This window comes from Aspergillus flavus, chromosome 3, assembly GCF_009017415.1.
Source record: "Aspergillus flavus chromosome 3, complete sequence".
NCBI classification, from domain to species: domain Eukaryota; kingdom Fungi; phylum Ascomycota; class Eurotiomycetes; order Eurotiales; family Aspergillaceae; genus Aspergillus; species Aspergillus flavus.
Window position 1 is genome coordinate 645,034 of NC_092407.1, and position 14,814 is coordinate 659,847.

At 47.3% G+C, this 14,814-nt stretch overlaps 7 protein-coding genes across 7 annotated transcripts; 2 read left to right on the top strand and 5 right to left on the bottom strand.

Moving 5' to 3' along the window:
- Window positions 1-117: 117 nt before the first annotated feature.
- Window positions 118-944, bottom strand: F9C07_2281492 (uncharacterized protein). The gene has a single exon (XM_041285665.2). The coding sequence runs from the start codon at window positions 745-747 to the stop codon at window positions 184-186; it is 564 nt and encodes a 187-aa protein (XP_041144075.1). The 5' UTR covers window positions 748-944; the 3' UTR covers window positions 118-183.
- On the top strand, window positions 945-3,779 carry F9C07_2281493 (putative RNA lariat debranching enzyme). Its single transcript, XM_041291574.2, has 3 exons — window positions 945-1,242; window positions 1,330-1,431; window positions 1,482-3,779. Exons 1-3 carry the CDS (start codon window positions 1,192-1,194, stop codon window positions 3,570-3,572), a joined length of 2,244 nt encoding a protein of 747 aa, XP_041144076.1. The 5' UTR covers window positions 945-1,191; the 3' UTR covers window positions 3,573-3,779.
- On the bottom strand, window positions 3,780-7,469 carry F9C07_2281494 (protein required for cell viability). The gene is made up of 3 exons (XM_041291589.2): window positions 7,354-7,469; window positions 6,715-7,294; window positions 3,780-6,661 (listed from the first exon to the last, which is right to left on the bottom strand). Exons 1-3 carry the CDS (start codon window positions 7,424-7,426, stop codon window positions 3,859-3,861), a joined length of 3,456 nt encoding a protein of 1,151 aa, XP_041144077.1. The 5' UTR covers window positions 7,427-7,469; the 3' UTR covers window positions 3,780-3,858.
- Window positions 7,470-8,745, bottom strand: F9C07_2148246 (arrestin domain-containing protein). Its single transcript, XM_071509216.1, has one exon. The coding sequence runs from the start codon at window positions 8,544-8,546 to the stop codon at window positions 7,605-7,607; it is 942 nt and encodes a 313-aa protein (XP_071364815.1). The 5' UTR covers window positions 8,547-8,745; the 3' UTR covers window positions 7,470-7,604.
- Window positions 8,746-9,352, bottom strand: F9C07_2148248 (uncharacterized protein). Its single transcript, XM_071509217.1, has one exon. The coding sequence runs from the start codon at window positions 9,241-9,243 to the stop codon at window positions 8,950-8,952; it is 294 nt and encodes a 97-aa protein (XP_071364816.1). The 5' UTR covers window positions 9,244-9,352; the 3' UTR covers window positions 8,746-8,949.
- Window positions 9,353-9,475: 123 nt separating this feature from the next.
- F9C07_2281495 (fungal-specific transcription factor) lies at window positions 9,476-12,322 on the top strand. Its single transcript, XM_041285662.2, has 5 exons — window positions 9,476-9,759; window positions 9,809-9,937; window positions 9,996-10,638; window positions 10,687-11,193; window positions 11,244-12,322. Exons 1-5 carry the CDS (start codon window positions 9,707-9,709, stop codon window positions 11,910-11,912), a joined length of 2,001 nt encoding a protein of 666 aa, XP_041144078.1. The 5' UTR covers window positions 9,476-9,706; the 3' UTR covers window positions 11,913-12,322.
- Window positions 12,323-12,427: 105 nt separating this feature from the next.
- F9C07_4398 (putative MFS transporter) lies at window positions 12,428-13,324 on the bottom strand (the record flags this gene model as incomplete). The annotated part of the gene is made up of 1 exon (XM_041285666.1): window positions 12,428-13,324. One exon carries the CDS (start codon window positions 13,322-13,324, stop codon window positions 12,428-12,430), a length of 897 nt encoding a protein of 298 aa, XP_041144079.1.
- Between the last annotated feature and the right edge of the window lie 1,490 nt (window positions 13,325-14,814).

The following is a 14,814-nucleotide window of genomic DNA, read 5'->3' on the forward strand; positions in this document are numbered from 1 at the left end:
GAACCAACACCCAAAACTAATCAATCAGTTGACGTGAGGCGGAGCTGGGCTCTGGAGAGCTCTGGCCGATAAAGAAGACCCCGCGCTAGACTCCAAACGATATCGGAATAATTACCGCCGATAATCCGATCTTGACATAAAAAAAAAAAAAAAAAAAAAAAAGCTAATCATGCAGCAAGCTGTCTACTGCTGGAGGAAGTCAAACAAATCCAGAGAAGAACTAGCCCGAGATTGTTGCTTAGACGCCAATAGCGCTTGCAATCCACCCTGTTTTCTTGCCTTGGCTCGTTTCTTGCTGCTCGCATTGTCGGCTGTCTTACTAGTATGCTTAGTCTCGGTTGAATCAGGTTGTTGTACTGCAGTAAGAGCTGTTGGAGGTGTAGAGTCTATTGCTGCAGCCATTTTAGACGAAGCATTAGGGCGAACAGGCTCCTTTCGAGACGGTTTCACTGTCCGCCGACGGCAGCGCAGGCACTTGTAGACAATGGCTCCGTCTGAGGCTGCCGAGGAGCGTTTTATGATTTTCTTTTTGATATGAATGGTTTTAGTGGACTCAGGGGCTCGGATGCTGCCGCAAGCCCCACAAGAAGCTTCTTGTTGTCTCTGGTTTAAGGGTCTGCTTTCGTCGTAAAAGATTTTGTTATGTACGGTCATTAGATGAGCCGCAGTGGAAGGGCTGAGAGAATCCAGCGAGCTGGCGGCATCCTTGAGAAAGCCCAATCGAGTGGCATGATCGCTAAAAGGCATGGCTGATATGAAGAGAACAATATCATTGACTAGTAACAAAGATTTGCAGATGTGAACTGAGTGAAAGCTCGGAATGTATACTATGATCTTCAAAGGGAGCTGAAATTGATCATTGGACGGATAGATTTGTTGCAGAGCGGCAACAGCCAATTAAGTTAATTTTAGTGCAACCAATACAAACCCGCCGACTTTGTCGTTGTCCTTCACTCTTCTTCATATCCCCCATTCTTCTCAAGCTCACAAGCATCCTCACTTCTCCTCAGTTTCCTTTGTGTTTCTTTCTCTGATCTTGACATTTAGTTACTGTCTTTTCAAGAGTTGAGAATAATGCAAACCGGCCTCGTTTCTTTCACTTTGTACTGAGAGCTGGGCCACTTTTTAGTTGGAATTAAGTTGCTTTTTTCGGCATCAATCTTCATCTACTCGGCTCAGCAGTGTAACGCCATGGCACCAGAACTCAATTCTGCGTCGATTCGGGTCGCCTTTGAAGGCTGTGTAAGTATTCCTATCATACATTACTGGATATTGACATATTTTTCAAAAGTCAGTTCTACTACGATGCTAATACAACGCCAACGTTAGGGACATGGCTGTCTTCATGACATATACGCATCAGTGGAGAAGGCTGCTACGTTGAAGGGCTGGGATGGTGTTGACCTTCTGATCATTGGCGGCGATTTTCAGGTATGATCACTACCTCTATTCAATATTTTAGGTACTAACACCCCCACCAGGCCGTCAGAAACTCTCATGATATGGCTTGTATGTCTGTACCACAAAAGTTCAAGGAGCTGGGAGACTTCCATGAATACTACAGCGGGAAACGTACAGCTCCTTACTTAACCATCTTTATCGGCGGCAATCATGAGGCTGGTAACCACCTATTTGAGCTCTACTACGGCGGATGGGTCGCTCCCAACATTTACTACATGGGAGCGGCAAATGTCATTCGCTGTGGCCCTTTACGTATTGCAGGTATGTCTGGCATTTGGAAAGCTTATGATTATCGAAAGCCACACTTCGAACGGCTTCCATACAACCGAGATGAAATCCAGTCTATCTATCATATCAGAGAGCTGGATGTTCGCAAGTTACTCCAAATTCGCACCCAGGTCGACCTTGGCCTTTCACATGACTGGCCGAAGCAAATTGAAAACTATGGCGACTATAACACACTGTTCAGAGTCAAGAAAGGGTTCCGGCAGGATTCTCAGACAGGTAGACTAGGCAATTTGGCGGCGAAATTTGTTCTGGATCGTCTACGCCCAGCGCACTGGTTTTCTGCTCACTTGCACGTGAGATTCGTCGCGACCCTGGAGCATGGAGATTATATAATCCCGGAGCATCCAGGTGCCAAACGACAAGCGGCTGCTTCCCAGGGAAGTACATCTCATGCCCTAAATGCTTCAAATTTGTTTGGGTTCGACGGCGCTCTTGTCACGTCATTGCTTGGTGAAAATGGGAAGGCAAGTAGCCAGATTTTGCCAGCGCGTACCACAAACGAGACTCTAGATAGTGCTACCCCAGCTCATGTTTTTCAGACTGAAGGTGACTCCTCGGGGCACCAGCACCAGCAGTCGGCACAGTCATCAGTAGACTCTACGACACAAGGTATTGTGAACGACATTGATATGCAGCAACCAGACCCAATTCAGGAAGGCAATGAAGACACTCAAAGTAAGATATCGGCCTGGAACGAGTTCCATACGGTTGCGGCTAAGAATGAAGCGATCGAAAACTCCCGTTGCCTCATGGAACACCAGGGAGTTGTCCCCGAAGTTCAGCATAACCTAACCTGGAGAAGGGTCGATATCGGTGAGGATGGAGTTGGTCGTCAGGTCGTCGGAGTGGAGAGGGATGCATGTGCCGAGACTGCGGTGAACAAAAAGCAGAAGCTGCAACATGAGACCAAACCCGTGAAAAATTCGGACGAAATTGACTTGGACCTGGATAGCGACTCTGGTGAAGATGCCGCTGCAGATACCGCTCCTGAAGTAGAGTCGCGGGCCATGGATCAATCGACCTCAGCGGCTAACATCAATAAAAGTCCTACTGATAGCATTGTCAAACCTGCAGAAGGCGTCGAAAAAGACACAGGAGATATCTCTGAAGAAGTGCGGAGCCAACTTCCTGCTGGTTTTGCACGACCTCCACCGCAAGCCTACGCGGTTAATGGGCCTTTGCCAGAGTCTATCTCCAACAAGACCACACACTTTCTTGCTTTGGACAAATGTCTCCCGAACCGAGAATTTCTTCAACTTGTTGAATTTAGCACTATTTCAGATCTCGAAGGTGCCCAGTGCGAGCGTCCTTATCGCTTGCAGTATGATAAGGAATGGCTTGCTATCACACGTGTGTTCGCAAACGACCTTCAGCTGGGCGATGCGACCGCTAAACCAGCTGCTGATAAAGGTGACACCGTTTACGAACCCCAGATCATCGAGGAAGAAAAGTGGGTAGAGGAACACATTGTAAAGCCCGGGAAAATGGGTATCCCAGAGAATTTCGTTCCAACGGCCCCGCCCTACGACTCGGCGGTTCCTATCACCACAGAAGAGATGCCGCCAGAATACAATAACCCTCAAACCGCTCAATTTTGCGAGCTAATTGGTATTGAGAACAAGTTCCACCTCAGCGATGAAGAACGTGAAGCTCGCATGGCCGCCGGCCCACGACCCGTTGAGTCCAGACAGAACTTCTCCCGGTATCCTCGTCGCGATGGTGGTCATGGACATGGACGTGGCAGAGGGGGCGGTAGAGGTGGCAGAGGTGGTGGCCGTCCCTGGGGACGCGGACGCGGACGCGGACGAGCAGCGCCCTACTAATTAGCCATCCATGAATAGTCTTTGAACTTTCTCTATGATGTTTGCGTGTCTATTTGCGGGAATACCCTCGTGGGAACATGTTGCATAAACTTTAACATCTCTGACGACAATTGTGCACGATGGATTTCCTATTTTCTGAAATGCCTGACTAGTGACTCTTCAAGTCTGCATGTTCTAGCATAAAATCTGAGATATCAAGCTTGACCACTCTATTTTCAACTTTTTTACCAGTAATAGACATATCTTCTCATGATATAGACAAACGTCTCGCAAACATCGCAGTAGCTCATTCAATTTCTTCAATTCTAGGCCGTCCGCTTCCTTGTCTTCCTGCAAGAGGATCGATCTGAAGGCCAGCAATTCGATCCCCAAGTTCCAGTCTTGGCTCATTTTCACCTTCCCTATCGTGAGCTCCAATTCCCCACAACAAGGATTTTTCTACCCAAGCCTCCAAACTCTCAATCAATACGCGAATATGGCCACGGACAATGGTATCTGTTTCACGGCTTTCGACAAACGCTAGTGTCCGCAGCATATGCGGAATGTTACCTATGGTCGAAGGTCCACGGCTGCTAGCGTTCTCATCCTTCCAAGACATGCCACCGGCCGAGTCATCCGCAAGTGAAAACCCAAAACCGAGAGCCTGGCTTCCGCGAGTCTCCCGGGTGGTATCGAGCGCCTTGAGGATATCAAGAAGCAGGACAACACTTGCTCGTCGGAGAATCGCAGACTCGGGCTCTTGCTCGAGGGTAAGAGTCGCAAGCGCAAGATCAACAGCTGAAGAAGCCACTGAAGGTCCAAGACCAGCAATATTAGTCTGAACTGCAGTGGCCAGGATAGACAGCGCAGATGCACGAGCTCGTAGGTCATCTGGCTCATCATCTGCCGAGGCGCCCGCAGCCCAGGCGGCGATGATATTAGCGGAATGGGCGGCTTGTTCAGGAGACTCGGACTCTGAACCTTCTTCTTCATCTTCTTGTAATTTTGCTGCTGGTGAGGGTGAGGAGATCTTCCAGCCTGATGGCATTGCAGGTTCCTTGTTTCGCCGTTCTTCGCGCTCCTTCTGTCGTTTCTCTTTTTCGAGCTGTTGTTTGCGGCGCTTTTGGGTCTCTGGCTTTTGGGATCGTCGCCCTGCGACTGCGATCATGCCATCACCTAGGACCTTTGCTGTCTCTCCGGTTAATGATTGGCCGAGGTCTTGGACAGTTCGTAAAAGAGATTCTCCGATCTTGAGTCTCTGGTCGAGATTAGTTGTTTCATTTCTGTCTGTGTAACGATCGACTAGTGTTTTGACGACTGTGCGTGGGTGTCTTGAGGCTAATGTGCCTATCAGCTTTATTGCATTCAGGTAGATAAACTCGTCATTAGCGGCAGCTTCGGACGGATCTGTTATGATAGATAGGAGGAGTGTTAATGTAGACGGTATGTCGAGGACGGGAGAGGATTTTTTAACCAAATCGGAGAGTAGTGAGAACCCTTCAGCTTGGACGGGAGGGAGATCAGAATTAAGATTGGTCAGAGCTCGGCGATGTGTTTCGAAATCAGATACTTCAGCATATGGTCGTTTCTGGCTCTGTTCTGTAGGTGACGTCATATGAATCTCCAAAAGCATCGAGGAAGTTGTCCCTGGTTTAGCGAGTGACGGGGGAAGATAGGGGATTAGTTGGTCTAGTCGTGATTTGAGAGTTTCAAGTACAGGCAAAGTATCTTCTGATGCCGAAAACTCGGGGGATGCGAGTACTGTGGAGAGTAAACTGAACACGGCCGGTAGAGATTCAGTTGAGTCTGACTCTTCTGCGTTGCCTTGTTCTGTATTTTCTTCCGCAGGGACAATGTTCGCCAGCGAGGAGAGTGATACCTTGCCAGTCCCTAAATCACCATCCCTTTTCTTTCGTGTACTTGCGCGATTGAACTCGCCGTCTATGATCTGTTTAATAAGCTCGAGTACTCTGAGAGGCCGACGAGAAAGGATGTCTTTGAAATTGTCTAGAAGTGTCTCGGCCAGTTTCGCGCTAACTAGCTTGCGTTCCATGCTCTCGGCCTCATTCGCGAGGCCAAGCTGGGGCTTATTAAAGGATCTCTCATTAACCGGAGTTGAAACGAGCCAGCTCTCGCTCACATATAAAAATATATCGCCGGTGCGCTCTTCACTGCTAGGATCAGCTCCCAGTAGGCCGACGAAAAGCTTAGCCCGAGACGCTAGAGTGTCTAGAAGTCGTACAATATTCAATCGATCTGATTTGGCAGTTTCGCGCTTAATCAACGAGAGCCCATGGGTTGGAACCACACTGTAAGTCCAGGTGGAACCTCCATCCCAGAGCAGATTATCAACCAGCTTTTTAAGTGGCTGTTCTCCGACCGATATAGCGAAGTAGGTTTGTAGCACTTCCATAATCTTTTCATGAAGAGAATTGCGTTGTTGCTCTGAAGTACCACAAGCCAATCCCCAAAGTGGGACGAGTATTGGGTAAACAACCCTCTTTACGAGACTTGGGTTTGGAGGCTGAAGAACTAAACTTCTCAGCCTGTCAACTGCCAGCACCAACAAGGATTCAGGGACTAGGACTCGGTTTGGTAAGTCTTCGCCTGAAGCTGAGGACGACATCATCCAGTTTCTTGATGAATCATCCAATCCAGCGGTGAGTGTCTTGAAAAGCGGTTCCAGGAAGATAGAATGACCTATAGTTCCGGGGGCACCGTAGGCACGCTTGCATAAAATCCCATTACCAACCACGTACGCCGCAGTCTTCCTCAAATCCGGATCATCTCCATCAATCAAAGCCAATAGTTGGGGTCCAATGATAGAGAAGTAGTCTACTGGGTCCAGTCCTTGTGGTACTGAGGATAAAAGGCGCGATGACTGCATGATCGCTTGCACTGTAAAGTGTGGGCCATTTGATGTCTGGTCTTGGGACTCCTGACCTAGTGAAGGAGCAAGCTGTGAAGCTAAGAAGAGTATTGTTTGCAAAACTCCGTCCTGGCGTAAAGGGACTCGTGATATTTGACTTGAAACTATTGATTTAAACCACGGAGCTGTATCCGACTGAAGGAAGCTGGACAAGGTGGACAACAAAACCGGACTAGGTGTTCTACAATATCTCAGCATGTGTGAAATCACGCAATAAGTTTGAACAAGACATACTCTTCAACTACCTTGGCGACCACATCCCGGTAGCGCTGTTTTTTATCTTGGGATAAATGTTCTGCATTCGAGGCTAAGTCTGAGGCCGCACTGATTATATCGCTTAAGATACGGCCACGAATGACGGGTTGTATACTGCGTCGTTCGTCGCAAATGATGTCTGAAAGTACGGACATTATGCGTTCTAGAAGCACTTCATTTTGTGGTTTGTTATTCGGGGGCTTCTGCGGTTGATGAGCAATAACACCGGCCGGCAGTACAGAAATCACTCTTTGCTGAAGAGGAATTCCTGCCCCAGATGAGAGAGATGGATATATTCCCTCTAAAGAAATTAGGTCCAGAAGGGCATGTAACAGCCTGCGTCGCTTTGCGTCTTCCAAAGCGGCATCTTCCGACTCCCTAGGTTGCGGAAATCCTGCATCCTTTATTGGAGAGACAAATGCACTGTGGATACGAGTCAGTATGTCTAAAGCCTTCCCGACAACAGCAGTCCTTGTTAGGTTTTCATCTAAGGCTTCATCTATCGAGTCCCCGCTCAATATCTTCAGTAATGAGCTTCCACGGGACTTTTGAAGCTCCTCTTGAATCTAGTTAGCGTATGAAGTCAATTTGAGTTATTTTACTTGGTGGGTTGCATACCCTTTTGAAGGACGGGATTTAGAAAACTGCCTGCGGCATCAAATGCGTCCCTTATCTGTTGTGTATCACACATGGTCTACTTATAGATAAATGGGTTTTAAATCCAGGTATCGTCATGGTTTACTTTGACATTGCTTATGCAGCAAATGGCGACGATCTACACGTGACCCGCACACTAGCTTCTTGCGCAGTAGCTTGATCAATCAATGGCACTATACTAATTGTGGCTAGCTTATTTCCGAATTAAGATATTAACATATTTGTAGCGGGATTGTCAATGATACTGTCGACGTCTTGCTTCGCTGCTCTTCCACTACAAAACATAGTGATATTCTCAACGAATATGTTCTTGCAGCGAGGCAAGAGTAAAAGGTTGGGATTGAAGGAAGATGACTGGGGAAAGTAATTGGCATCTCCAATGTCGCAGTGTACTCTGTATCCCTAACACCAGGGTCTCTTCGCCAATGCAAGAACGCTAGAGTGGCTGGTTTCAGGCATATAGTGTGCTCGCGATAGTCGTTGTGCCTGTCCCACGTTGACGGTTCTGTTAGATCAGGGAAGTCTGACCAAGGTGTCAGGCAAAAGCTAGTGAGAGCATTCAATTCAAGCTGTATACGAGAAAGTTTTGGTAAAGGGGACCGTGCAGTGGTGTTGCATTTCAAATTGATTTTGATTGGTCGCACAGCTGATATCTCCCCTTGATCTATTGACAGTTGTGTGGTCGTTTGCGCGGACAAAAGCCCTAGTCGTCTTCGGCAAAGGCCCCTGGTAATGTGTTTTTGCTGGCTCAGGCAGTAGAATTTGCTATTTTGGAGGACTAACAGCGGTGCTCGCTCAAGGCGTGGTGAGCGAATATGCACAGGCTGCGTCCAGTCTCCGATGGTCAACAATCTTCCGTGCTTTTGGCTTCTTTCCAAGATTTTGAATCTGACATGGTATTGTATGGCTATCGCCCTGGTTGTCATGTCTTCTGTCTGCTCATCATACCTTTGTGAGCTCTTTCTAAGGCTAGGAGGCAACTGCAGGTGTTCCCAATGAACCTTCTCGTGACGATGGTGTTTTTGACAAGCATATGGCAGCAACTCTGCAGGAACGACAAACTCGAAAGGCAGTCGATATTCTGTGCCAATTTGCAGTGCCTTGGACTTCTGACAAGCCATATCGTACAGTGGCTGATCCATTCGAAGAAACATTCTAGACGCCGTGGTCTGTGGAAGTGGTATGTTGGTTTCATTGGTGTCCACGCGCACTACAGTTTTACCTGTACTGGCTGTTATCTATCAAAGTCCGATCAATAGGAGTTTTAAATAAATACCTTCAAAATATAGGCGTAGCTGATGTAGGGCAATATGTCTTCGAGGAGTAAAGAACACAGTTCCTTCAATTCTGTCGCCCGGTGTATAACTACTGGTGCTGTCTACCAAAGAGATTTGCACCTTTGCACATGGTCGCTTAAAAGTCATTATAGTATGTGCTGTAGCTTGAGCCCTTTGCTTGATTTAGAGTTGAGGAAATTTATTTAAAGTCCTACATGTATTTTATTGAGAGTATTATTGTTTCTAAGCTCATTTGCTCCACTTCTTCTAACTGCAAAGATTATCTTTGCAGCTTGTCGGTAACTTTCTGAAAAGTCGATTTGAGATGCCACGCCACCTTGCTGGCCATAGCCTGTATCAAAATCGTTAGCAAAGCTCCTTCTGTAAAGTAATAGAATACCGAATCTATAGACTTTCTGTAAATGTCGCTAGGTTGTCGGATATTGAAACCTGAGTGAAGATTTAATTGCTTGGTCATAGCTGTGTCAAATCCGAACCCTAACACGAAATGAACGCTAAAGTAAGCTTCAAGTAAGATCATTTTTAGGCCATTTTGATTCGAATTGTCTGACATTGACGTCCCTGTCAATCATGTCAGTGAAGGAGGAACCACACAAAATATGAGAGTATCTGGGAGACAAGTGGGTGGAAGACCAAGTTTGTGCTATAATGATATATATTTAGCATCCTTATCTGAGCTCTATACATGCTAAGTACATCATAGTGACGTCCCATTGAGGCTCGTCCTTTTCTTCCAATATCTTTCTTTACTATTCCTTTTTACCAGTAAGCTCCATGTAATGCATTAGATATTAAGTTGTAGAATGTTAACATGGTATTATTTCGACTTTTGTTCCTTTCTCGTTCTGCCATCGGCATCCTGACATACTGCCGAGGGATGATTAAGCGGCCAAAGTTTGCCTCTCGGCAAAGAGGCCGAACCCCGACCAACTTCATGCTCAACACGTCTAGTTACTACTGTGTCTACAAACCGATCAGAAAAGGGATATCGCTAGCCGAATAAGTATCCGATCCATATGCCTGTTGTAAGAAATAATCCTTCCGGGCGCAACAAGAAGAAATCTGTCGCGTACGTCAGGTGGTCCACCAAACCCTGAACATCGCTCTAACCTGTGCAGCTGCCACCGATGTCACTCTCACAAGGTCAAGTGCTCCGGCGAACAGCCTTGCGCTAGATGTAGTCAGGCCGGATGTGGAGACGAGTGTCAATATACCGTACGTGATCGTAAGCTCAAGGTTAATGAAAGGTACACTCCCCGTTAGTTCTCGGTTGGCTTAGGGTTCAATCTCATACTCCTCTTACAGTTATATCGACCAACTTCTCTCAGAAAACTCTCGGCTGAAAGAGCAGATTCGTACTTCATCCACACCCAACCCTTCTCCGGCTAGTACTGCAGACATCGCGGTACCACCTCAAGAATCCTATCATTCACTCCAAAATCCTCTATTCGGAGAGCGGGCTTGGTTCTACCCATATGACTCGACCGCTCCTCCAATCTATATGGGGGATGCTGCCTGTACCGCATTTGCAACGCGGTTACGGCAGTTTCTCACAGAGGATCCGAACACAGCCCATGTTGCACGGACTCAATATACACCAGAGTCATCCTTGCTGGAAGGTGAAGCTCACTGGCCTAGTCTTGCCCAAGCCCGCTTACTAGTCAAAATTGCTTTCAATCAACTTAGTCGTGTCTATCATTTGTTTTTGCGCAAGTCCACTCTCGAGCAGCTGGAAAGTCTATATCGCCTCCCGAATTTGCGAGATGACCCGGCCTTAACATGCAAGTTCTTCTCTCTTTTTGCCTTGGGCGAGGTCTACTCTTCTCGGTCGATTTCGTCGCCGACTAGCCGGGTGCCAGGGACAAGGTACTACGTACGTGCCATGGGAATCATCCCAATTCTACCAGAAAGACCAGGGATGATTCACATTGAGAGCTTGTTATTATTGGTGAGTGTACTCGTCGATACATGAACGTGTACGCTAACTGCAAACTAGTCATTATACTCATACTTCCTGAATAGACGACATTCCGCTTACACGCTAATTGGAAGCGCCATGCGTCTGGGATTAATCTTAGGACTAAACCATAATATTCCTGCTCGTCAATGCACCGATCCAACCGAGCGCGAACATCGTGTGCGCCTCTGGTGGGCTATCTATATCTTTGACCGCATGTATACATCAAAAATCGGTCTCCCTCTCCAGATTCGCGACGACGATATTTATGTTGACCTCCCAACGGCGGTTAATAGTCCCGATGCGGAAGAGCAATTCTCAGACACCGCATATCTGGTATCCAGCATCCGTTTAGCCCGCATCATCGGACAGATCGTAGAGAAGATCTATACCCGCAAGCCACACCAGGAGTCATTTCTCCAACGAGAGCAACAATTGCTGCTCGCATTGCAGGACTGGGTTCAGTCCCTACCAGCACATATCAAATTACCAGCTGTGGAGACTCCCCAGAAGCACGTCGTGTCTCTCCACCTGCAATTCAACCAGGTAAAATCCTTCACACAAGCACATCTTGAGACGTCACTGACAAGATCAAGTGTGTCATACTAGCTACCCGTCCAATTCTCCTCCACGCCTTATTCCAACAACGCGCGCACCGCGAAAACCACGAAGACACCCCACAGCCAGTCATCACATTAAGCGAGGCATGCATCCACGCAGCTCGGCATTCCCACACCCTTATAACCGAGGAGTGGGTAAACGGCTCACTACCAATGTACGGGTACTTCTATGCACAGTACCTCTTCTCCTCCGCTATCATCCTGGTAATGTCAGGCCTTCTCCCCTCGATCGGCACAACTGCCGATCTAGAATTCCTGGAGACAGCCATAGAGATCCTGCGCCGAATGAAATACCACGGTAATCTTGCTGCGGCAGAGTTTTACGAAAACCTGAAGCGAGTAAAGCAGTGCTTACCAGCCGGCTCTGGGAGTATCAGTATCCCCCATGATGGTCGGGGTTATACCCCTGAGAAATCCCGTCTTTCGGTCGGGGGTGCTGCAAATGTGGACCAGATATTGGATCCTAATAGTATTGCCACGGTTCCTGTTGCGGGTCTCACGACTGAAATGGCGTTTCTGGAACCTACAATGCAGGATTTCCTGGGTAGGACGAATAACGAGATGGATCTGATAAACCCGGGTGTATTCTCGATTGATGAGTCTACTGGCATAGATGCCTGGCCTACTACGTTCTGGACATCATGAGTCTTCAACACTCATGCTTTTGGCTCAACTCAAGTATTGATCTGGTTACCTGGTATACAGAAAGTGGATCAAGTATCGAACTAACCTCGGTCTTCGCCCTGACTGACAATGACTATTCCAATTAACGTCCCGAGACAGCGAAAGTGCTAAACGACGGACAGCTAAATAAGGCCCTGGATAAAGTCCAGTATCGTCCCTCTGGAAGGAAGCGGAAAGCACCTGGAAACAGCAGCGGTGGTGATGAGCCGTGGGCAAGTAAGTCCGCTTCTACAGGTAGAATAGTTCGAGGAGGCAAACTATGCTACGGGGTCAATTAAACCCTTACCATATCGTCAGAGATTCTCCCGATATAATGCGTCGTCTCTAGTAATCAGGAACAACTACGTTTATCTCAAGCGTAAAGTAGTGATTGTGTGTATAGACTTATGGACTCATATTCTCTATCCCAATTCAACAAGACATACATCTCCGACCACTGATGAAACGCCGAGTTCCTAGTAAACCTCCGTAACCTCTTACCCCAAAAATACAACGGAACACCAAGTAACATATGGCCCCAAAGTCAAGGCAAACTCCACCATAGCAGGGGCAACAAGACCCCTCCTCGCACCCAAAGACGCAACCCAATAACTCATACTAAATCCAATCGTATTCTTAACAACCGTAGCAACGACCATAATCTCCCCCGCCATGGGCTTATAGCAATCCACCGCATAAGCAACAGCAATAGTCGGCACAGTAGTAACACTGAGACCGGTGAGCCCGTACCCGAAAACAAGGATAATAGGCCACGACCACTGACGCTGATACCCTACCCCCCCGATAACGTTACCAATAGCAGTGGTGATGAAAAAAGGTATCAAGGCGGGAAGACGCATCTCTGCTTCTCGAATACCTCGATTCCGTCGCGTGGCTTTGTCGGCTACCCAGTCTGAGAAGGGTCCTGCGGTTACAAGGCCTATCGTTCCACCGACGAAGAAGGCGAAGTTGCTATATCCGACGGCTCCCGAGAAGTTGTAGGGTGGTGCGGCTAGCAAGGCGGATTCAGTCAGGTTGAAGAAGAGGAGGAGGTTCGCTGGGCCTGCGACGTTTAGGCCGGCCCAGAAGATGATGGGGTAGAAGCATGCGCGGATGGGGGAGAGGATGTCGCGGATTAGGAAGCTTTTCCAGCGAGGGTCGGGCTTTTGGAAGAGCTTGAATTGGTTCTTGGATGGTCGTCCTTTGCCGTTCTGTGAATTGGTATCGGGTACTTGGACTTCTGTGTCATTTGGGGCTTGGATTGATGCGTTTACGTTGTGTTTTTCGTTGTTTGTTGTTGGTGTTGGCACATCTATGGTTACTGCTTTGGCTCCGAGGGTCGTTGCTGGGCGTTGGTATTTTGTCTCGGGGAAGAACAATACTGAGTTTACCATATCTTCGAAAGGGATTCAGAGGAAGGGGGAAGAGATAGCAATGAAAGTGGACAATATGACATCGTCATATACAAGAACAGAGATCAAGGTGGAGCAGTCGCAGAAATTGATCATTTAACATCTGATATTCAAAAGTTCAAAACTAAATAAGCTGACCGAGCGAAAATCCAGATACAGCAATCCCTTTTCTCCTGACTCTTTGACCGTAGGAAAGAATTTACTATTGGACCTGATACGGATTGTATGTGAAGGTTGGGAAGCATCCCGGCAATTAGTAGGGGTATGCTCGGTGCTGATATAGGCATGTACATAGATCGTGGCGTGGCGACTATCGGTCTGTCATCAAAGAGCTCCCTGATCATATATGTGTTTCATTAATTTACCCCAAAGTGCCTGCTGTCGGTCTATCTGCATGGACGGGACTTAGGGTATACGGGATATGGACACGCACCATCTCCCAAGAACGAGAGTCTGTTGTCATAACACTGTTGGACAGTATTTTCTTTTAGGTCATTCGATGCTCCATGTTTGCTCTATCATAACCATTGCAGGGATTGGGCTCCATTGGAGAATCTTGCAGCATAGCCGATCCAGTGAAATTGCGGCGCGAGAAGACATGGGTGCCAAAATACGAAAGCAATCAGCCAAGATTTTCACTATTGATGCGTTTTGAATTGCAAAGGGTGTAATACTTAATATCGCCATGTGTGTATGTCAATTAGCACAGGATCCAATCTAGCAGATGCTGATCAATTGGCGGTAGATACTCAGAAACTGTTCTCGTCTCCTTGAATGTCGGTTCAGGGAAGGCAATTGACTGAGTCCGAGTCCTGCGCGTACATCCCTAGGTGCTGAACCTGGTATAGAGTTACCGCTTTGGGAAGATTACAGGTCGCCACGTCCAGGATAATAAAGTCTGCAATAGGGTTCCTCGGCTCAATATTCTCACCGTTGTTTCAAAACCAGCACCTGGATGCAATGGCATTACATATCAATCGACATTCCTATTCTCCATCGATCAAAGCCCAAGTCCGAAAACGAACTATAGACGATTCAAACTGCGCCCACTGTCTTTCATTTGGACATTGACTTAAAGATAGGGGCTTAATTCAAGATATTCAGGAGTGTGACTAGAACTTGGAGAATATTTTGACATAACCAAATATTGTACAGAGGATTAGACGATATTTCGTACCATGCAGCAAGGATGGCAAACTCCATTGTACACGTTCCATGACCATTAGTAGCAGGTAACTGTAGCTACAAATGGTCATTCTTGAGTTCTTGCTTACTTTCCAAGCCTTAAAAGGTATGTATTGAGCTGACAAGAACGTTTACACGAGCATCGATGTATCTCAGACGTATCAATTGTACTTGCAAAACCTGTACGGCGCAGAGACTGAGACGGCAGCACGTCTACTTACTGGCGTTGGGAATTGAGACCTGATATCTGCATAGCCGACGGATAGAATGCACGACACAAGGGGAAA